The sequence below is a fragment of the Oncorhynchus keta genome, chromosome 15 (genome assembly GCF_023373465.1).
Source record: "Oncorhynchus keta strain PuntledgeMale-10-30-2019 chromosome 15, Oket_V2, whole genome shotgun sequence".
In the NCBI taxonomy this organism is placed as follows: domain Eukaryota; kingdom Metazoa; phylum Chordata; class Actinopteri; order Salmoniformes; family Salmonidae; genus Oncorhynchus; species Oncorhynchus keta.
Genome location: NC_068435.1, coordinates 42,468,735 through 42,492,938, shown reverse-complemented (window position 1 = coordinate 42,492,938; position 24,204 = coordinate 42,468,735). Strand labels below are relative to the sequence as shown.

General features: G+C 46.3%; 1 protein-coding gene across 3 annotated transcripts in view; it reads left to right on the top strand.

The window, feature by feature from the left end:
* Positions 1-1,537: 1,537 nt before the first annotated feature.
* Positions 1,538-24,204, top strand: part of ap1g2 (adaptor related protein complex 1 subunit gamma 2) — a 29,355-nt gene continuing 6,688 nt past the window's right edge. Inside the window, exons 1-12 of one of the 3 annotated variants that reach the window (XM_035788744.2) lie at positions 1,538-1,583; positions 2,087-2,167; positions 5,862-6,060; positions 6,905-7,221; positions 7,874-8,019; positions 8,374-8,442; positions 18,752-18,957; positions 19,050-19,174; positions 22,344-22,485; positions 22,735-22,831; positions 23,054-23,130; positions 23,344-23,439. In XM_035788744.2, coding sequence (XP_035644637.1) covers positions 7,175-7,221; positions 7,874-8,019; positions 8,374-8,442; positions 18,752-18,957; positions 19,050-19,174; positions 22,344-22,485; positions 22,735-22,831; positions 23,054-23,130; positions 23,344-23,439 — 1,005 coding nt within the window. In that variant the 5' untranslated portion in view covers positions 1,538-1,583; positions 2,087-2,167; positions 5,862-6,060; positions 6,905-7,174. Of the gene's footprint in view, positions 1,584-2,086; positions 2,168-2,259; positions 2,439-5,861; positions 6,061-6,904; positions 7,222-7,873; positions 8,020-8,373; positions 8,443-17,990; positions 18,212-18,751; positions 18,958-19,049; positions 19,175-22,343; positions 22,486-22,734; positions 22,832-23,053; positions 23,131-23,343; positions 23,440-24,204 lie in introns of those variants that run through there. The other 2 variants (XM_035788745.2, XM_035788746.2) reach the window with 2 other exon arrangements.

Genomic DNA, 24,204 nt, shown 5'->3' with positions numbered 1-24,204 from the left:
TATTGGCATTGAATGTAATGTGCATTGAGGTAAACCTATCAAAAGGGCAGTAGGTAGCCTAACGGTTAGAGCGTTGTGCCAGTAACCGAAAGGCCGCTAATATAAACTCCGCAAAAGAAACCTTACTGTCAACTGCGTTTATTTTCAGCAAACTTAACGTGTACATATTTGTATGAACATAAGATTCAATAACAAACTGAACAAGTTCCACAGACCTTGAATAATGTGTTCAAAGGGGGGTCAAAAGTAACAGTCAGTATCTGGTGTGGCCACCAGCTGCATTAAGTACTGCAGTGCATTTCCACCTCATGGACTGCACCAGATTTGCCAGTTCTTGCTATGAGATGTTACCCCACTCTTCCACCAAGGAACCTGCAAGTTCCCGGACATTTCTGGGGGGGAATGGCCCTAGCCCTCACCCTCCGATCCAATAGGTCCCAGATGTGCTCAATAGGATTGAGATCCGGGCTCTTCGCTAGCTATGGCAGAGCACTGACATTCCTGCCTTGCAGGAAATCATGAGCCATATGGCTGGAGGGTCATGTCAGGGTGAGCCTGCAGGAAGGGTACCATATGAGGGAGGAGGATGTCTTCCCTGTAACGCACAGCATTGAGATTGCAATGACAAGCTCAGTCCGATGATGCTGTGACACCCCCCCAGAACATGACAGACCCTCCACCTCCAAATCGCTCCAGAGTACAGGCCTCGGTGTAACGCTCATTACTTCGACGATAAACGCGAATCCGACCATCACCGCTGGTGAGACAAAACCGCGACTCGTCAGTGAAGAGCACTTTCTGCCAGTCTGGTCCAGCGATGGTAGGTTTGTGCCCATAGGCGACGTTGTTGCCGGTGATGTCTGCCTTACAACAGGCCTACAAGCCCCCAGTTCAGCCTATTGTGGACAGTCTGAGCACTGATGGAGGGATTTTGCGTTCCTGGTGTAACTCGGACAGTTGTTGCTTCCATCCTGTACCTGTCCCGCAGGTGTGATGTTCAGATGTACCGATCCTGTGCAGTTGTTGTTACAGTCTGCCACTGCGAGGACAATCAGGTGTCCGTCCTATCTCCCTGTAGCACTGTCTTAGGCGTCTCAGCACGGACATAGCAATTTCTTGCCATGGCCACATCTGCACTCCTCATGCCTTCTAGCAGCAGGCTTAAGGCACGTTCACACAGATGAGCAGGAAACCCGGTGCATCTTTCTTTTGGTATTTTTCAGAGTCAGTAGAAAGGCCTCTTTAGTGTCCTAAGTTTTCATAACTGTGACCTTAATTGCCTACCGTCTGTAAGCTGTTAGTGCCTTAACGACTGTTTCACAGGTGCATGTTCATTAATTGTTTATGGTTCATTGACAAGCATTGGAAACCGTGTTTAAACCCTTTACAATGAAGATCTATGGTTACTTTGATTTTTGCTAATTATCTTTGAAAGATGGGGTCCTGAAAAAGGGACTTTTCTTTTTTTGCTGAGTTTATATATTTCGACAAGGTGAAATGTCTATCTGTCCCCTTGACATCTTGAAGCAAGTGAGGACAGCAGACTGTGATAGGGAGAGATTGAAAATGACTGTAGTCACTTGGTGCGTGTAAGCAAAATGTGCATGCATGATCAGTGTCATTTATGGCAGTCAGTCAGAATGACATGTATAAGATGCATGTTTTTTTGTTGTTGACCATAATTTTTTTTTGCAAGAGTTTTGTCATGACTGAGTGGCTCCTGTTATGAGAAAAACAAACCGCCAGCTGTGGTGGTCTAGTTGAGTAATATGTAGCCTCCAGCCAGAAGACATGGTTGACTCCATGTTGTCTGTTTTAGAGGAAGTTTTCAGACAACTCACAGATAACGCTGGCATTATTCAGTGTTAGTGATATAATGTGATGGCTACTTAATCCCCTCCTATTTCATTTATTGAAATACTTTATCATTCTACCTCCGCTTGAATTTTCCCAAACTAATAGAAATAAAAATGAGTTAATACCGAAGCATTCTTACAGTAAAATAATACATTGACGCCCCGGCCATGTTGATTGGTTCGAAATTAGCATTTCAAGCAAATGGTGTTACATTTTTTCATTTATCCAGAAAAAAACAGCTGTCGAATGTGCTGACAACAGGATGCTGGAGATTCTTCATTTAAACAATCACGGCAACTCTGAGAATGAGGTGGGTCAATCCCTTTGATTTGAGGCTGTCAAAGATTGCAATGGCATAGGCTATATTGTTAACATCCAATCTGAATCGCACTCATAACTAAGCTATATAATGCATATATTTTTTAAACAAATCACTTTGGGACAAATGAAAATAAACTTCATCATTGGCAAGTTATATTGATCTGGCACAACATGCGTTCTTGGAAATAAGTAGTTTACTGATAGTGTAAATTGCTTGCCATTGCCAGCCTACCATTGTTATTTTTGATGTGCACCTCCCGGTAAGTACAGTAGGCTTACAATATTGTCTTCAGCGGCCTATTTCTGCTAGTTGGAGCTGGGCTGGCTGGTTGCAGTCCTTATTTATGAAGTGAGGTAGTTTCTAATAATACCAGTAATTCAGTGTAATCCACACACTGACAGGAAAACGCTACTGGGCAGGCATTAAGGCACCTCTGAACGCCTTCTATTAGTTGAATATAGAGAATAATCTGACAGCCTGAATAAGTAGTTTGTAGGTAACCTACCTGCACTGTATCTGCAAGTTGTTGGCTAGAACACACGTACCAAGACCAGAGTGGGCACATTCGCAATATAATGCAAACATTTATGGTGACAAATCAGTAGAGATTAAAATGCGGTGTAAACCAATTTATCTTGTATTTGTATTCGGTACATGGGAATTTAACTGCAAAAGTTCATTTGATGTGCACTATGTCATCACGCACAGACTTTTATCTGCGACAAGTCAGTTTGATGGAAACATCTCTCTGGTGGGAAAATGTGCTTATTGTTTTTATGCAGATTTTGGAATATTTGCATGAAAATCTGTTGCCAAATGAATATTACTGCCTTTAATATCCAATTTGTCATCACCTGTATATTTTATCAATGGACTGTTTCTTCATTCTTTGTGTGCCCAAAAGCAACAACTGTTTTTCCAGTTTCTCAGTGCTGACTTTGTTAATGTTGGAAGGCCATCTCTCTCTTGCACTGGAGCGAGGGAAGGCCATCTCTCTCGTGCTGGAGCAGGGAAGGCCATCTCTCTCTCGCGCTGGAGCGAGGGAAGGCCATCTCTCTCTCACGCTGGAGCGAGGGAAGGCCAGCTCTCTCTCACGCTGGAGCAAGGGAAGGCCATCTCTCTCTCGCTGGAGCAAGGGAAGGCCATCTCTCTCTCGTGCTGGAGCAAGGGAAGGCCATCTCTCTCTCGTGCTGGAGCAAGGGAAGGCCATCTCTCTCTCGCGCTGGAGCAAGGGAAGGCCATCTCTCTCGCGCGCTGGAGCGAGGGAAGGCCAGCGCTGGAGCAAGGGAAGGCCATCTCTCTCTCGCGCTGGAGCGAGGGAAGGCCATCGCTGGAGCAAGGGAAGGCCATCTCTCTCTCGCTGGAGCGAGGGAAGGCCATCTCTCTCTCGCTGGAGCAGGGAAGGCCATCTCTCTCTTGCGCTGGAGCGAGGGAAGGCCATCTCTCTCGCGCTGGAGCAGGGAAGGCCATCTCTCTCTCGCGCTGGAGCGAGGGAAGGCCATCTCTCTCTCGCGCTGGAGCGAGGGAAGGCCATCTCTCTCTCGCGCTGGAGCAGGGAAGGCCATCTCTCTCTCGCGCTGGAGCGAGGGAAGGCCATCTCTCTCTCGCGCTGGAGCGAGGGAAGGCCATCTCTCTCTCGCGCTGGAGCGAGGGAAGGCCATCTCTCTCTCGCGCTGGAGCGAGGGAAGGCCATCTCTCTCTCGCGCTGGAGCGAGGGAAGGCCATCTCTCTCTCGCGCTGGAGCGAGGGAAGGCCATCTCCCTTGACTCCTGACCATGATTTATTTGAAATGCTGATCCCAGCCCTGCTGTTCAGTCCTACTTACTCTACCTGACAACAACGCATCGCTCTTCCTCAGTCTCTCACACACACTAACACATCATCAGCCTATTTCTGATAGTTGGTGCTGGGCTGGCTGGTTGCAGTCCTTATTTATGAAGTGATGTAGTTTCTAATAATAGCAGTAATTCAGTGTAATCCACACACTCTGACTGACAGGAAAACGCTACTGGGCAGGCATTAAGGCACCTCTGAACGCCTTCTATTAGTTGAATATAGAGAATAATCTGACTCTTGCCATTTGGAAATGTGTTTTTAGTAGTCTAGGAGCTAAGACTTTTATTGTTTTGCTATAGACCCACATAAACAAAATACAATTCTCCATTAGTGCAGGTAACACGAAACTGACCTAGGTCGTACTGCAGCTGCGCATTTCATCCAACAACAGTAATCTTGGATGACAGATGGTCCAAGGCTGCGGTGCAACACATCTGCGGACGGGGATAACCCTACCTGCTAATCCAGTGAAGAGAGGTTGGGAAGAGTGGCCCTGAAGAAAGAGATTGGCCTTGTCAGCGCATGTGGAATTGTGGGTAAATCATTATGCTCATCTTTTATCCCATCTATAATGACTTCCTCAATCTTCTTGTGACCACCTGAGATCCAGCCTGACATGGATTTTTTGTTGTTGTTGTTGCAGAACCTAGCAGAGTAAAGAACCTTTCACAGATTGCACAGTTAACAGTGCTCATTTCACAGTTGATCTGAACAGGATCTTCAAAACCTCGCTTTTTTTCCAGTCTGTTCTTTACTGGCCAGACTACATCCTTCTGACATTTTTTTTGTCATAGCAAGAAAATGCACAGGGCCCAACAACGCATGATGTGCTTGTGTGAGTCGTGTCTATTTCACCAATATGTGGATTCGTTCTAAATGGCTGTCATAGAGCAGCAGCCATCCCACCCACATGCAGAGAAAGTAGATAAAAAGTAATCTCACTAATGCTTTGCCCGTGTAGCGGCTGCACTTTACATCATCAGCATAGTGGCCAAGGCCGCACCATTCACAAGAAGCATGCTGCAAATCTCCTGCACCGAGACAAGATAATAACCTCACTCAGTTCTATAAAGTAGGCTTCACCAGGGCTCGCTCACCCTGTTCCTAGAGAGCTACCCCCTGTAGGTTTTCCCTCTCCCCAGTTGTAACTAACCTGATTCCGTTTAGCAACAAGCTAATTATTAGAATCAGGTGCACTAGATTAAGGTTGGAGCGGAAAACCTACAGAGCAGTAGTTCTTCAGTGAAAGGGGGGCACCTAGTCAATTGTCCAACTGAAATATGTTTTACTGCATTTAACCCAACCACTCTGAATCAGAGAGGTACGGGGGTTGGAGAGCCCTGGGCTAGACCTATGGGTGATACAGCTTTTTTTTTTTTTGGGGGGAACCAAGCTCTTTACTGGATAGCTGTAGAATCAGAAACTTCACAACTACAACCATTCTCTCTGCACGTGGAGCTAATCTTTTAGAATGACTTTTGCAGTCTGAGTCTGAGAGCTTGCCTCCTGAGGGACTTTGTGGCCAAAGGGCCGGTCAGATAAACCTGGGAGAAAATGTGACGTCCCAGACTGTTCGTGAGCCTGATCACGGTCAGCAGTTGGTTGTCTTACGCCGCTGCCCTGTTATGAGCTACCATATTAAACCCAGATAATGAGATCTCCAAAAACCTTCGGATAATCCTGATCTTATGTTTCTGAATCACAACCAGTAGTCTGAAGATGTAGTTGGTGTGTGTTGATACTGATATAAATGAGGAAGAGGAAAGTATTTTACTCGCAGCTTTTGAAACATTGATGCAGCATTTCCACCTTCCTAATCCTCCCTGTCTCTTTGTCTTTGTCTCAGGTAACATAATCGGGTCAGGGATCATTGTGAGCCCAAAGGGCGTTATGGAGAATGCCAGCTCTGTGGGGCTCTCGTAGTGTGGATTGTCACCGGAGTGATCACAGCCATTGGTGCACTGCTTTGCTGAACTGGGCGCCACTATCCCTAAGTCTGGAGGAGACTACTCATAGTCAAGGAGGTCTTTGGGAGGACTTGCCGGGTGAGAGAAATGCACGGTGATGAGATAATGCATGTGGGTCATTCCACGAAATGAATCCATTTTTTGGATAGTGTAACTTGGTGGGGGGAACTTTTTATTTGACAATTCTGTCATGAAGAGCACATGTCCAACTTAAAGGTCCCAAATAGTGAAAATCATGTTTTTCATCACATTGAATGATGTTTTGATGAGTATGAAAAATGACTGTAGCTGGTACATTTACACAGTTTATCATAAAGCAAGTAGTCCCCCCATCCCCTGTGTAATTTTATACACCAATGGTAGCATTTTATAATCTGAATTAATTTAAATATGTATTGTTAACACCTTAAAACACTCATCGCATGTGCGCGTCATACGGCTTTGTTTACAAACCGTAAAATAGCGCAAGCAGTACGATACTGGTAACTAACCCCTTCTCATCTGTGTAGTGACTTTTAGCTAGCGCGTTACTTACCAGCATGCCGTAAAAAGCGAACTGTTTAGTGGCTGCTTTTCATAATGGGTGGACGGGCTTGCACCGAAAATTACAATCATGTGACGTGTGTGCACCGCCTGTAATGTTTTTGAAAGGGGAAATGTTTGTTAAAATGGCAAGTGAATTTAATCTCCTTTAATTTACTGCTCTGATATATAATGCTATCCAGTTGTTTATGTAGTGATCTACATTTAAGTCATTTAAATCTACTCATTCTACAATTTGTTTCTGGTATTTTTGAGAAAATATTTGGACATGCTTTTTTTTGGTGAAACATTGCAGTGTTTTTATTTGGAATATGCGTGCCTGGAAATTCTCAATTGATTCGAAACTATGACTGACAGCATGTTGGGTCTGTCTTCACAGGCTTCACAGCATATCCCCCTTCTTTACCTTGGGAAAGCTGATTTTTTTGTATGACAACATTCCTGCTGTGATGGTTGCCTGGGAAGCTGTGCAGAACAGGCTCCTGGATCTCCTCTTCAACTAGGTCACCCTTGATCCAGCGCTGTATGTGGGGATGCTGTGCAAGCTGTCCATCGCAGAACCCCTGTGCCCAGTGTGAGAGGCCTCCATGACAGAGGCCTGACAAGGAGGAAGCCCTAGCTGGATTTGTCTCCCGCTTCAATCTTGGGAATGACTGAAGCCAAGTGCGTGACTGAAGCCTGCATAATTGAAGCAAGGTACATGGGTCCCCCTCCTCTCCCGGTCCCCTCCCATCAATCTCTGTAGTTGGTTGCATTTGCTAAAGCAATGAACTTTTACGTCATAAGATATCACCTTTTTGTTACTTTTTATAGTTTTTTTTCAAGCATTTGAATGGGAGATGAGTGTTACAAATTGTACAAATGAATGAGATCCTGCACACTGTAGGGTTGCCAAGTGCCTATATTAGGCTCTATGCCTCTAATATATTTGTTTCTCGTTCAAATGATGTCTTACCATTATTTCTCATGGGTGTTCAAGTTGATCAATATTTTGGCAATGTTGGCCTATTGTAAATTAGTGAATAACTGTCTGATCAATACATTAAATTCTGAACATATTGTCATTTATAATGCTATTTACTCATTCTTGTGAAGTATACTGAACAAAAATCTAAACGCAACATGTAAAGTGTTGGTTTCATGAGCTGAAATAAAAGATCAGAGACATTTTCCACATGCACAAAAAGCTTATTTCACTTCAATTCTGTGCACAAATGTATTTACATCCCTGTTAGTGAGCATTTTACTTGGGAAAATAGGATGACCTTAAACAATTCTAGTCTGTCCACCCACTGTGATCTACTCCACCAACCAGACTGTAATCACCTTCTCCACCTACGTCCTGCAGCCACACTTGCCTTGCTGCTTCCCCCTCAGGGAGCGGCCTCCCCCCGTCTGTCTACGTGAGTGCCTCAGAGAACTACAGCATCAGAGGCCATTATTGCAATTATCTACCAGAAGATCACCCAACAGTCAGAAACAAAAACAGTTCAGGTAAACGAGTGCGCTCTGAGAACGAGCAGAAGACCGTTGTTGTCTGTAACATGGACAATAAAGATATGAGGATATATTTTTAAATATCAGTTTTGTTCTCTCTTTCTCAGAATTACTCCCATATTACCCAATCGAGTATGTTACTGTAGGCAACATGTGATGTGTTACTGAATGCTATTTTTGTGAGATGTGACTCTTCCTCCCTTCCTCACATTTTTTTGCTGACATGGGTGAACTGCTCCAGTGTGCGCTGGGCCATGCGTGTTCAGGATGTTCTCACTACTGGGAAAGGGGGTATACCTAGTCAGTTCTACAACTGAATGCATACAACTGAAACGTGTCTTCCATAATCAGGCTGCCATAATCGGAAGCTACTGGCCTGGGGGCTTATCATCACTATGGGCTTTGTGCAGATCAGCAAAGGTAGGCTCTCCCTGTCTCTGTCTCACTCGTTCACTTTACGTATCTGTAACTGTCTTTGTTTTATCACTCACTTCACATTTACATAATCTTTGTCTCCCCCTGCTGGACAAAGTGTCTGAGGCCACTACTAAGACTGAGCAGCTCATCGGCTCTGTAATTCACCCAGAAAATATGAAACGCTCAGTAGTAATCACAAGATGTGAGAGGGGGAAAAATAGCTAAAGAACCTTAAAGTAGTGCCAAAAACGCCACAATACTGTTAACTCGTGCTTTCTGGGGGATTGCATTATCGTGATGTGAAAGAGGGGATTAAAATCCACATACCTCTAATTCCCACTCATAATCCCTGACCACGCTCCATACATCCGGCCAAATTTAATACACACACACTGATTCCACCACCCACCCACTCACTATGTGTTGTGTGTGTACCCAGGAAAGTATTACTGTCTGGAGCATGAGTTCGAGACTTTCTAGCCCTACGACATTAGCCAGATACCCCTTTTCTTCCTGCCGGGCTCCTTTGCTTGCAGGGGATGGAACTTCCTCAACTATGTCACAGAGGAGCCTCTACAGGTGTGCTAGAACCCCAATTTGACCGAAATCGAAGCGGCAAGGTAGCCTAGTGGTTAGAGCGTTGGACTAGTAACCGAAAGGTTGCGAGTTCAAACCCCCGAGCTGACAAGGTACAAATATGTTGTTCTGCCCCTGAACAGGCAGTTAACCCACTGTTCCTAGGCCGTCATTGAAAATAAGAATGTGTTCTTAACTGACTTGCCTGGTTAAATAAAGGTACAATTAAAATTAAAATGTGACAAATACATGACCCTATGGTCACATTTCAGTTCCTTCCTGTGCAATCTTTTCTCGATTTCTGTCCCTTGTATTTCATCTCTCCGTGCCACTATATCCATTAATAACCATGTTTCCATCCAACCTTTTTATGCAAGTAAAGTACATGTCGGAAAGAAAAAAAATGTCACGACAGGCCTGATGAAAACGGAACATTTGTCTGTGTACTTTCCAAATGTTGACTAAACAAATTTACACTCGACAATGTGATCTTTTTGTGTCTGTAAAATGTATTATGTGACATGGCTGTGGAAATTACTTTATGCTAAAATATTGATATAATAACCATGATACTGTTGTGTGGTCCTTCCACTACGACTCGGGAAAGCATGCAGTTTATAAGGCTACAGATGAAATAAGTTATAATGAACTTCACAGGGTGGTGAAAGTGCACAGTGATCTTGCTGCTCCTTTCTAGTAGATATCGAGAGTCTTATTCTGGTGACATGAATCTGACATGCCGTTTGACAAATACAAATAATCTCGCTCTTTTGTTCATAATAATCACATTTTGTAGGTAACCTACCTGCACTGTATCTGCAAGTTGTTGGCTAGAGCACACGTACCAAGACCAAAGTGGTCACATTCGCAATATAATGCAAACATTTATGGTGACAAATCAGCAGAGTTTAACATGCGGTGGAAACCAATTTATCTTGTATTTGTATTCGGTACATGGGAATTTAACTGCAAAAGTTAATTTGATGTGCACTATGTCATCACGCACAGACTTTTATCTGCGACAAGTCAGTTTGGTGGAAACATCTCTCTGGTGGGAAAATGTGCTTATTGTTTTTATGCAGATTTTAGAATATTTGCATGAAAATCTTTTGCCAATTAAATGGTAATCATTTAATTGGCAACAGATTTTCATGCAAATATTCTAAACTTTAATATCTCATTTGTCATCACCTGTATATTTTATCAATGGACTGTTACTTCATTCTTTGTGTGCCCAAAAGAAACAACTGTTTTTCCAGTTTCTCAGTGCTGACTTTGTTAATGTTGTTGTTTCTCTCTCGCGCTGGAGCGAGGGAAGGCCATCTCTCTCTCTCTCGCTGGAGCGAGGGAAGGCCATCTCTCTCTCTCTCTCTCTCTCTGGCGCTGGAGCGAGCGAAGGCCATCTCTCTCTCTCGCGTGCGCTGGAGCGAGGGAAGGCCATCTCTCGCGCTGGAGCGAGGGAAGGCCATCTCTCTCCTCTCTCTCGCGCTGGAGCGAGGGAAGGCCATCTCTCTCCTCTCTCTCGCGCTGGAGCGAGGGAAGGCCATCTCTCTCCTCTCTCTCGCGCTGGAGCGAGGGAAGGCCATCTCTCTCCTCTCTCTCGCGCTGGAGCGAGGGAAGGCCATCTCTCTCTCTCTCGCGCTGGAGCGAGGGAAGGCCATCTCTCTCTCTCGCTGGAGCGAGGGAAGGCCATCTCTCTCTCTCTCTCGCGCGCGCTGGAGCGAGGGAAGGCCATCTCTCTCTCTCGCGCGCTGGAGCGAGGGAAGGCCATCTTCCTCGACTCCTGGCCATGATTTATTTGAAACGCTGCACCCTGATCCCAGCCCTGCTGTTCAGTCCTACTTACTCTACCTGACAACGCATTGCTCTTCCTCATTCTCTCACACACACTAACACATCATCAAACATATGATCCCAGTTCACTCTGTGCTACTCTTTCTATGTACTCTGATCTCTCAAGGGTAGACTTTTAATGTCCAATTAGACTGGGAAATGAATGGATCTTTTTTGTTCCACTATCTTATTTTCCGTGTATGTCAACCATACTGATGCTGTGTACCAGTGATATGTACAGTGCCTTCGGAATGTAATTCAGACCCCTTGACTTTTTCCACATTTTGCTACGTTACAGCCTTATTCTAAAATTGATGAGAAAAACGTTTTCCTCATTAATCTACACAAAATACCCCATAATGACAAAGCAAAAAACAGTTATTTTTAATTTTTACGGAAATATCACATTTGCATAAGAATTCAGACCTTTTCCTCAGTACTTTGTTGAAGCATATTTGGCAGCGATTACAGCCTCAAGTCTTCTTGGGTATGACGCTACAAGCTTGGCACACCTGTATTTGGGGAGTTTATCCCATTCTTCTCTGCAGATCCTCACAAGCTCTGTCAGGTTGGATGGGGAGCGTTGCTGCACAACTATTTTCAAGTTTCTCCAGAGATGTTAGATCGGGTTCAAGTCCGGGCTCTGGCTGGGCCACTCAAGGACATTGAGACTTATCCCAAAGCCACTCCTGCGTTGTCTTGGCTGTGTGCTTAGGGTCGTTGTCCTGTTGGAAGGTGAACATTCGCCCCAGTCTGAGGTCCTGTGTGCTCTGGAGTAGGTTTTCATGAAGGATCTCTCTGTACTTTGCTCCGTTCATCTTTGCCTCGATCCTGACTCGTCTCCCAGTCCCTGCCACTGAAAAACATCCCCTTTGCATTTAGGCCAAAGAGTTCAATCTTGGTTTCCTCATCCTGACTGCGGTCAGGACAGTATTGAGTAATGGGTCTACTCTTGTTTTATGACAAGTACACGCTGACACATGCACGATGCCATCATGTTCAAAGCACGTGTTGTGTTCTCTGTGCATTGTTCAATTGTACTCTGTACTTTTGTTTGTATTACAATTAGCCTAGTGGTTAGAGCGTTGGACTAGTAACCGGAAGGTTGCGAGTTCAAACCCCCGAGCTGACAAGGTACAAAATCTGTCGTTCTGCCCCTGAACAGGCAGTTAACCCACTGTTCCCAGGCCGTCATTGAAAATAAGAATGTGTTCTTAACTGACTTGCCTGGTTAAATAAAGGTAAAAAAAATACAAAATACAAAAAATGGAATGTTTGTGTGTTAGATGTATAGATTAATTAATTAATTGACGTACAATATTGCGTATAGCAGGGGTCTGCAACAGGCTGCCTGTGGGAGATAACTTTCCATGTACAAATTATTATCATTATGTTCCGGACCCCAACCATCCGCTCTGACAAAAATCGGCCTGCAGCTGAATCTATTTGCCTACCCCGGTGTATAGATTGTTGGCTGTCCTGTCATCGGGTGAGCCTGGTGTGGCCAGTCATCTACCTGCTGTTCTGGGCCTTCCTGCTTGTCTTCTCGCTGTACTCTGAGCCGGTGGTGTGTGGTATCGGCCTGGACATCATCTGGAGTCCCTGTCTACTTCCTGGGTGTCTACTGGGACAACAAGCCCCAATGCTTCAACACCTTCATGGGTATGAAAACCATATTCAATACTGATGAGTCTCATTACTAGGACCCCCGAGTTCTCCCTGGTCAGGAAAAACTTGAGGACCTAGTGAAGTAGCTCATAACAGTTTAATTGATATTAAATCTCTTATTTTTCGCTCTTTCCCACTAGCAGTGTGTGGGTAAAATCAATGGGGAAGTTAAAAAATTTTTTTTTTAAAAAGGCCATATTACAACCTATGTGTTGTGATAATTGTGTTGTTTGTTCTATAATCTGTTAGTTCATATGCCTTGCGACCGTGATATATAGGCCTGAAGGCCGAGACAATAAGAAGACACAGTGGGCAGACTAAATTAAACCACACCTTTTATTTAAACACAAAACCGGAGTGCAAAACCGGTGAAGTCCACAAAGCATTTTGCATGTAACAAACAGTTACATGACCTACAGCAGGGTCAAGCAAGGTAACGTTGGGGCGGCAGGTAGCCTAGTGGTTACAGCATGGTCAAGCAAGTTAATGTTTACGACATTTTCGGACTACTGAAGAGCTGTTGATTTAGAACCACAGAGAGTTACCGCAAGTCACAAAGCAAACAGGAGCTGCCTCCACTATTCCAGCACCATTTCAACTTCAACATCTCAACATCATCAAATCACCAATGTTTAATCTAATACAGTGACAACTAAAAGACACCAAAAAACGATTTAGTCCAATCTATGTACGCTAAATATGATGTGACTGTCCATGTTTCTGACTCGCCTGACTTGTAGAGAAACGCCAATGCCATCCTCCTCTCTTTCATGTTGACAAAGGGGTTTATCACTCTGTCATACAGTACACAATTGTATTTTTTTGTTGTCTTAGGCTAGCGAGCAAGCATTTTAGCCAGGTATCCTAACTTCCGCTCATGGGCAACGTTGGCTAGTTATCATTAACCTTCTACATCTAGCTACATATTGAACTTCCATCCTCTTGGGCCAGGGATGCAATGGTTGGATAAGAATTGCCATTATAATCATTGGCCAGTAGAGAGAATTAAGTAAAACCACGAGCCCAAATCCCTATCTCCATCCATGGCTAATTTAGGAGAGGGCAAATATTCGCTAGCTAGCTAGCCCCTTGAGGACAACAACACAATGAGATGCAATAATTCAAGTTGTTTCTGTCAATGACGTATGCTCTCGATTGCGATTTGATAGGAGTGACACCAAATCCAAACGGGCTTCCCTTGAAACGTTTTGTTTTTGGTGCACCAGGACCATTCACAGTTGAGCTCACTTAATTATTTTATACTTTTTTTCTATCAAGGGAGGCCAAATGCTCGCTGGCTTCCTTTGCATTCAATGCTATGGGCAGCAACAATGTCATACTCTTTTGGACCAGACAGCATCCGATAAATGGCCTACACATACAGAGACAGAGTTTGTTCGTTCAGATGCTTTCTCCGGTGATATACATTCAGCCTCTTGCGAATTTAAGGACAATTATGAAACACAGAGATGAAAGAAAATATTATTGGAAGTATTTTATTCATTTTTTTTGTTGTCAATTTTTGGAGGAAGCCTGGCTTCCCTTGGCATCCATGAATACACACCACTGCTCTTTCGCTCTCTTTGTATCTCCTCACTTCCTTATCCCACCCAAGAAAGATAACCCACGTGTGCCAAAAGTTCTGTGTGGTGGTGCACCCAGACATTGGTGAAAGCAGAAACGTACAGAATGAGTGATCGGAACAGGGAGAAGAAGTACTACTACTACTGGGGAAGGCATTGGACCCATCTGAATGAACAATGGCACAGACCGATACACAGACATTTAGTAATGGGGTACCGAGAGAGAGGGGGAGATTTCAAAAGATGGACAGATACACTATATGCTATAGCACTGGGCTCTCTCTTAAATGTTGACTGGCTTTAAGACTTTACACATCTGCCTCAGTGCAACTCTACATCCCATTCCCAGGAATCTGAGGTGCAATGTCAATATTGGACGGATAAATGTTTTTTTTTTTAGATATTCAGATGTAACGATCACTTCCCGTAGGACAGGTTTCCCTAACTCAGTCCTCAAGAACCCAAGGTGTGCACATTTTGTTTTTTTGCCCTAGCACTACACAGCTGATTCAAATAATCAACTTATCACCAAGTTTTTTAAAATAATTTGAATCAGCTGTGTAGTGCAGAAATCAAAACATGTACCCCTTGTGGTCCCAATCGATTATTTTTGGGGGGTACATTTTGTTTTGTCTTATTTTTTATTTTGGTATCTGTTGTTAGTTGTGGCAAAGTTGTTCTTACGTTTAAGAGTGGTATTAACATGTCTACCACAAGACACCAAATAAATTGTAATTCCCTAAATGTTTTGGTTTTACTGTATTTCTTTTGTTATCACCCCTTTTCATTGGCTTATGTTATGGTTATACATGAGTGTAATATATTTTATGGAGTCTTCTTCAACATACTGTATTGTAGAGGGCAGGTGTATGGAAAACTCCTGAATGATCACATCGTTTTATGTGATGATAAAGCCACTTTAAAGTTCTCTCTCCCACAACTTGTCATTATGCATTGATGTTCAAGAATTTATTTTTCACTCTTGCAAGAGAACTAGCATGACCCACTAGCCCTTGATCATGACGCTCAGTTCCATTACATTACACATAAGAGTCATTGGACAAAGGACTCTTCTGGAGGGGGAGTTTTGTTATGATCCCGGACGCTCAATCTGAACATTTAATAAGCACAAGGATGTTTATCTTTCATATCAGCGAGAAATAATCATACAAAAAAGGGTTAAATTGATGCACCTTGTTAGGGTTCCCACACGGCCCTATATCCATGTTACAGCGCTTGTTTACGGAAAATGGAAGACGAGGTCGACCTCGTCTAGTAGCTATTCAGCATGCTCAGAACACCTGTCTGTAAACGTAACTCGGGAAGTGTAGCAGAAGTTTCGTTGGATGGAAGCACCCATTGATGTATGGATCTGTGCAAAACTGCATCTCCCTGATGAAAGATAATGCCATATGTTTCAAAAGCTGTAGCGCAAGAGATGATTATTTCACCTCCGCGTCGGAATTATAGTTCACATAAGGCAGTCGCGGATGACGTTAATGTCTGAGAACTGTAGTGAGAAGGCAGAATGCTGCCTAGTTTTCGAGAGCGAGCATGACCCATGCACTGAATGTAATAATGGAAATAATTGATTAATAATAATGTATTTTTGTTTGGTTGTACACATTTAGCATTGATTGGCATTTTTGGTATTACAGTGGTGCTGAGCTCTAGCTATTACCTGACACTTACTTTCGAGTTTCATTACCCTCTTGTATTCTACAAAATCAATACAAACACACAGTCATTTAAAATAGAAGTAATCCCTCACTGTGAACTGCCACTGAAACTCACATGCTTTGTTACCCAGTTTGCAATGTAACAACAAACAGGCAGCTCGGCTCCATGACAATATTACCTCTCGATGTGAAAATGAACATGCCCAATCATACAGCCTCCTTGTGATGCTGGGAAACCCCATACTGGTAGTTTAGTTCACATTAGAATCCTCCCACAAACACAATTACCTCTGCTCCATTTATGTGGGCACATATATGCTCCAGAGGACATTTCTTAACTTTCCATATGATATTCACAGGGCCTACTCCTCATTAGGCAGGAGTAGGTTCCCGCCTGTTGCTAAACTGACCAAGATGATTAACGAGGGCAGCATTTTCTGAGCTAAACTGACCAAGATGCACCTCCCAACAACACATAAAACCTCACATAATTGTGCCCCAAAACAATGACAATTTCTCTCAACCAGTGGCATATGGGCTTTTTAGGTGAGCACTGATGCCACCCTGTGATAAGCAGTGCCCACTTGGTCAAAGGCAGATGAGCAAAATATTTTGCTTGTCCATTCCCAGTGCTCCTCTCCAGGGTGATGTTGGAGAGTCCCAAAAATAATCTATCAAAAAGTATGTCGCAGATATAGCCAGGGTAAAACATTCGCAATAGTTATGGCAAAATGTCAAGAACTTCAGGCCATTACATCACCTTTTATCATTACTGCATGTCAGAGTCATGAAAAATGAGCGAATGGACTTGAAAATGGGTGGTATAGACTACTCTCCAATGCGATGTTGTTCTACGAGAACAGTCCAATTTTGCCAAGGCAGAGATGAATGGCCGACACTGAAATGCACCAGTGGATTGCATAAATTCTGACCTGAAACATCAGCCAAATTTGGCATTTTGTGGAACAGATGTCTTTTTCCATTCACCTCATATGTTGCAAGTGGATGGATGTACGACTAGGCCCACATGGATCCTATTGAATTAATAGGGATTGTGTATGTAAATGTTGGTGCATGCGCTTGGTTCCGTACTGGGAAGAAATTAATTCTACATTCCCCACTGGATGTACCATATGGTAGAAAGAGTATGTGGCCTTTTTGTAGCCTACAGGCTGGAGATAAAATGTATGACAAGAATGACACTTTTTACATCGTGCATGTTTCTCCGATCAAATAGCCGAACCTAAATGGCGCCCAATCAAATAAAAAATGTGCTGACATGTTAGCAAACAACGTATCCTAAAGAGGCTGCTCCCAACTGCTGTCCAGGAGATTCACCCTGTGGGGTAAATTGTCATGATCAGTGGGTTCAAGTCCATCTGTCCATTTTTTTTACGAGCTGATCATGGTCAAAAGGAAAAATCTTCTGATTTCCCATTGTGTACACATTGCAAATAGGTTCAGGATAACTCCTGATAAAGTCGGGTAGCTGATATGCAGAGCTTAAATAGCCAAATTGAATAGTCACAGGAATCAGGACTAATAGAGCTAACCGCTTGTTTTTCAGGCGACACTGTAGGCTACACCTCAGTAAGCATGGCCCGACGCCGACGTCTTTATTTGGTCCTGTCCAGACTTGCCTTGATTTCCACATCCACAGATGATTGTTTGTTGTTGTCCCGTCCGAACCAATCATAGAAGGCATTTCTTCTGTCTTGCCTAGGGCTGCAGAACAGTCAGGACAGGCCCTAGATAATCAGCACTACTTTCATGTTATCACACTATGCAATATATGATGTGTCACCACTGTTTTGAAACAACATGATGTAATAGAGCTCTTGGCCCACACCACATTAATGTGTTTATTGAATATTTTGACATGTCTGCAGTGGCAGGGAAGCAGACGGGAAAAGTCCGTGCTTGCACGCTTTTAAACTTTAAAAAAAAAATCACAATCATCTCACTGCTCTTGCACACACTGAAATATATATACACACGGCACACACATTTTATGTATGAAAATAACTGTAAAGGAGACTGACCATTTACCTTCATTGTAATTTACCTTCATTGTAATTATTCCGGTGATCACTTCTCTATCTGACCATGCACCATCAGTAACTGCACCCCCACCTCATCCATCTTCCACCTGTTGTCAAGGACACCGACCTCCACGTAGATCGCCTACAGTTTTCCTAAGGGGCGGAGTTCAAGCCTAGTCAGAGATCAGATGGCGGAAGTGATGCTGCCATTATGGTTTTCACATGAAGCTTGGGGACCGTACAGTTAGGCGTCCATCCAAGATAGACGCCGAGTAGTTTTAGTTGCCCATTCATTTCTGAGGGAAGAGTTTAATTAATGTTGACAACATCGCTGTCAATTGAGCACAGAAACGGCTTGGTTCTTTTCTAGGGGCGTTTTCACTTTCTGAAGGTAAGCGACTAGCATCGAGCTCCCATGTAATCCGAGGTTATCGAGCATTAATTGGCTAAACAAATGCATAGTTGACATCGCTTTGGTAGGGTTTACCCTAAACATGTTGTAAAAGTAGATCGCCTAATGAACTGCATGTCTTGGCAATTGCTGCGGTGTGTTGTGGCTAGCAATGCTAGGTGAATTCATTCGATACATTGTATCAAGATAATATTGACGTCACGGCTGCCTGTATCTTGTAAGGTTTATGGTTGTACATGGTTGTTTCGTGTTTCACTTTTCATTGTAATTTATTAACAACCTCTGCACTTAAGGAGTATTATCTCTATATTCAAATGACTGTACAGTAAATGTTAATGATTTTACAGGTGCTCATGAATAACTTATTAGTTGTTTTACCTGCTTTGTTGTCCTACGTGCACCGATAGTCAATGCATTTTCTTATTCAGGTTAGTATGTGTGGGTCTTTTTGTATGTCTGTTGAACATCTCTAATTCTGAAACCTACCTCTTTCTGTCCCACACAAACACATACACACAGGAGCCATGTCTCCGTCTGTGCGCCTGCAGGAGATGATCAGGGTGATCAGAGGAGCCCGTACACAGGGAGAGGAGCGTGGTGTGATCCAGAGGGAGTGTGCTGCAATCCGGGCGCAGTTCAGACAGGCTGACAATGGGACGCGCTCTCACAATCTGGCAAAGCTGCTGTATGTGCACATGCTGGGTTACCCCGCCCACTTCGGTCAGGTAATGAAAAGTGTCTCTTAAGATGTCTGTAGTGTTGGTATATTTACTATATTTGTATCCAAACAACTCCCCAACTCCCTCTCTGATCTCAGATGGAGTGTGTGCGTCTGATTGCCAGCCCTCGGTACAATGAGAAGCGTGTTGGGTACCTGGGTGCCATGATGCTTCTAGACGAGAAGCAGGATGCTAGCCTTCTCATCACTAACTCCATCAAGAAGTAAGGACAGTTTTATCAGCAATTTTACCATGAAATTGGGAGTATGAAAATTTGAAGTGATTACTGCATTGTTGGGAAAGAGCTAGCAAGAAAGGCATTTCACTGTACTTGTGAACGTGAAAACAAATCTTGAAACTTGTATAAGACAGACCGACGTAACTATGACAATCAGAGAGACATGACTCTGAAAAAGTCAGACGGAACGAACGCTGAGACGGGCGGACGGAACGAACGCTGGGACGGGTGGACTGAACGCTGATTCGGACGGACGGAACGCTGAGCCGGACGGACGGAACGCTGAGCCGGACGGGCGGAATGCTAGGACGGTTGGACGGAACGGATGCTGGGACTATGACAATCAGAGAGACATGAAAAAGTCAGACGGAACGAACGCTGAGACGGGCGGACGGAACGAACGCTGGGACGGGTGGACTGAACGCTGATTCGGACGGACGGAACGCTGAGCCGGACGGACGGAACGCTGAGCCGGACGGGCGGAATGCTAGGACGGTTGGACGGAACGGATGCTGGGACTATGACAATCAGAGAGACATGAAAAAGTCAGACGGAACGAACGCTGAGATGGGCGGACGGAACGCTGAGTCGGGCGGACGGAACGCTGAGTCGGGCGGACGGAACGCTGAGTCGGGCGGACGGAACGCTGAGTCGGGCGGACGGAACGCTGAGTCGGGCGGACGGAACGCTGAGTCGGACGGACGGAACGCTGAGTCGGACGGACGGAACGCTGAGTCGGACGGACGGAACGCTGAGTCGGACGGACGGAACGCTGAGTCGGACGGACGGAACGCTGAGTCGGACGGACGGAACGCTGAGTCGGACGGACGGAACGCTGAGTCGGACGGACGGAACGCTGAGTCGGACGGACGGAACGCTGAGTCGGACGGACGGAACGCTGAGCCGGACGGACGGAACGCTGAGCCGGACGGACGGAACGCTGAGCCGGGCGGACGGAACGCTGAGCCGGGCGGACGGAACGCTGAGTCGGACGGACGGAACGCTGAGTCGGACGGACGGAACGCTGAGTCGGACGGACGGAACGCTGAGTCGGACGGACGGAACGCTGAGCCGGACGGACGGAACGCTGAGCCGGACGGACGGAACGCTGAGCCGGACGGACGGAACGCTGAGCCGGACGGACGGAACGCTGAGCCGGACGGACGGAACGCTGAGCCGGACGGACGGACGGACGGAACGCTGAGCCGGACGGACGGACGGACGGAACGCTGAGCCGGACGGACGGACGGACGGAACGCTGAGCCGGACGGACGGACGGAACGCTGAGCCGGACGGACGGAACGCTGAGCCGGACGGACGGACGGAACGCTGAGCCGGACGGACGGACGGAACGCTGAGCCGGACGGACGGACGGAACGCTGAGCCGGACGGACGGACGGAACGCTGAGCCGGACGGACGGACGGAACGCTGAGCCGGACGGACGGACGGAACGCTGAGCCGGACGGACGGACGGAACGCTGAGCCGGACGGAACGCTGAACGCTCGGACAGACGGACGGACGGAACGCTGAGCCGGTCAGACAGACGGGCGGACGGAACGCTGAGCCGACAGACGGACGGACGGAACGCTGACACGCCAGACGGACGGACGGAACGCTGACCGGGACGGTCAGACAGACGGGCGGACGGACGCTGAACGGTCAGACAGACGGACGGAACGCTGACACGGTCAGACAGACGGACGGAACGCTGACACGGTCAGACAGACGGACGGAACGCTGACACGGTCAGACAGACGGACGGAACGCTGACACGGTCAGACAGACGGACGGAACGCTGACACGGTCAGACAGACAGACGGACGGAACGCTGACACGGTCAGACAGACGGACGGAACGCTGGCACGGTCAGACAGACGGACGGAACGCTGACACGGTCAGACAGACGGACGGAACGCTGACACGGTCAGACAGACGGACGGAACGCTGACACGGTCAGACGGACGGAAGGAACGCTGACACGGTCAGACAGACGGACGGAACGCTGACACGGTCAGACAGACGGAAGGAACGCTGACACGGTCAGACAGACGGAAGGAACGCTGACACGGTCAGACAGACGGAAGGAACGCTGACACGGTCAGACAGACGGACGGAACGCTGACACGGTCAGACAGACGGACGGAACGCTGAGACGGTCAGCCGGACGGACGGAACGCTGAGACGGTCAGCCGGACGGACGGAACGCTGAGACGGTCAGACAGACGGGCGGACGGAACGCTGACACGGTCAGACAGACGGGCGGACGGAACGCTGACACGGTCAGACAGACAGACGGAACGCTGAGACGGTCAGCCAGACAGACGGAACGCTGGCACGGTCAGACAGACGGACGGAACGCTGGCACGGTCAGACAGACAGACGGACGGAACGCTGACACGGTCAGACGGACAGACGGACGGAACGCTGACACGGTCAGACGGACGGAACGCTGACACGGTCAGACGGACGGAACGCTGACACGGTCAGACGGACGGAACGCTGACACGGTCAGACGGACGGAACGCTGACACGGTCAGACGGACGGAACGCTGACACGGTCAGACAGACGGAAGGAACGCTGACACGGTCAGACAGACGGAAGGAACGCTGACACGGTCAGACAGACGGACGGAACGCTGACACGGTCAGACAGACGGAAGGAACGCTGAGACGGTCGGAAGGACGGAACGCTGAGACAGATCGGAAGGACGGAACGCTGACACGGTCAGACAGACGGAAGGAACGCTGACACGGTCAGACAGACGGAAGGAACGCTGACACGGTCAGACAGACGGACGGAACGCTGAGACGGTCAGCCAGACGGACGGAACGCTGAGACGGTCAGCCGGACGGACGGAACGCTGAGACGGTCAGCCGGACGGACGGAACGCTGAGACGGTCAGCCGGACGGACGGAACGCTGAGACAGTCGGATGGAACGCTAACATAGTCAGACAGACGGACGGAATGCTGACACAGACGGACAGACGGACGAAACGCTGAGACAGTCAGACAGCATTCTCATACAGTTCCATGATCATGTCTAGTCTGTGTACGATCAATGTTGCCATACATAAACATTGAACTAGTGGTCTAGTAACCTCTACCTGAGCACAAAGCAATTGATGAATTCTCATTAAACCCCCATCTCAGTGACCTGTCCCACAGCAGTCAGTATGTCCAGTCTCTGGCTCTGTGTACTCTGGGCTGTATGGGATCAGCTGAGATGTGTCGAGACCTGGCCCCAGAGATCGACCGCCTCCTCAGAGCCTCTAACTCCTACATCAAAAAGAAGGTGAGCAGTCTCTGTAGACACACACACACACACACACAATGCCACTCCTTTCATCACGCCTTCATGGCTGACCTTGGTAATGCAGAAACCCAAACCAATCCATCTTGAGCACTACTGTAAAACACTGCATTGCAACAGACTAAGGGAAACCGTCATGCAGACTGAGCTGAGGGTGAGACGTAAAGTGATGCGCTGACATTGAAGGTTATCTTTGTTATGAAGCTGATCGCGATGACACTGACATTTCAGGCTGCTCTTTGTGCGGTGCACATTGTGAGGAAAGTACCAGAACTAGGAGAGCTGTTTACCCCTGCATCTCGATCCCTGCTCTCTGAAAAGAACCACGGTGAGTCTGTCGTCATTTGTTTTGCTCTTCTTATATTACCGGCTGTTCACTGTCTGCTCCTTTCTGTCAATCTTCCTGTGCCTAACTGTTTCACAGTCTGTTACATTTGAGTATAGTACGTAGTCTTGTATTTTGACAGATTAGCCATTACTATGTATGTTTTAGCTTACTAAACAGTGTCCGTGTGGCAATTATTCCCCTCGTGGTTTGGTCTGATTGCAGGGGTGTTACATGGAGCTGTGGTTCTGATCACTGAGCTGTGTGAGCGCAACCCAGAAACACTAGAGCAGTTTCGCAAGGTAAAATGCACATACACACACTCACACAGCTCATCTCACCCCATTCCAGTACATCCACTCAACTTGAGACATTACATTTCAGCCCCTTGAAAATGATAGATTTGGTTATACGCTGTAACAAATGCCAAATCGATACTTGTGAAAAATGGCACATTCTCCCACGTCCTTAGATGATGATCAGTGATTTTGACTCTGTGTGTGTGTTTGGTCTAGGCGGTGCCGGAGCTGGTCCAGATAATGAAAGGCCTGGTGATGTCTGGTTACTCTCCAGAACACAACGTGGCTGGTATCAGTGACCCCTTCCTACAGGTCAGTGTTTTTTAAATAATTTATTTTACCAGGTGAATTGGAGTCACTTTTGTGACTGAACATGCATGCACTACATGACCAAATGTATATGGACACCTGCTCTTCAAACATCTCGTTCCAAAATCATGGGGATTAATATGGAGTTGGTCCCCTCTTTGCTGCTATGACAGCCTCCACTCTTCTGGGAAGGCTTTCCACTAGATGTTGGAACATTGCTGCTGGGACTTGCTTCCATTCAGCCACAAGAGCATTAGTGAGGTCAGTAACTGATGTTGGTCGATTAGGTCTGGCTCGCAGTCGGCTTTCCAATTCTGCCCAAAGGTGTTCGATGGGGTTGAGGTCAGGGCTCTGTGCAGGCCAGTCAAGTTCTTCCACAGCCGATCTCGACAAACCATTTCTGGATGGACCTTGCTTTGTGCACAGGGACATTGTCATGTTGTTACAGGAAAAGGCCTTCCCCAAACTGTTGCCACAAATTTGGAAGCACAGAATCGTCTAGAATGTCATTGTATGCTGTACACTACAGCAACCCTGGAACTAAGGGGCCGAGTCTGAACTATGAAAAACTTCCCCAGACCATTATTCCTCCTCCACCAAACTTTAGCACCATGTATTTGGGCAGGTACATTTCTCCTGGCATCCACCAAACCCACATTCGTCCATCGCACTGCCAGATGGTGAAGTGTGATTCATCACTCCAGAGAATGCGTTTCCACTGCTCCATAGTCCAATGGCAGCGAGCTTTACACCACTCCAGCCGACACT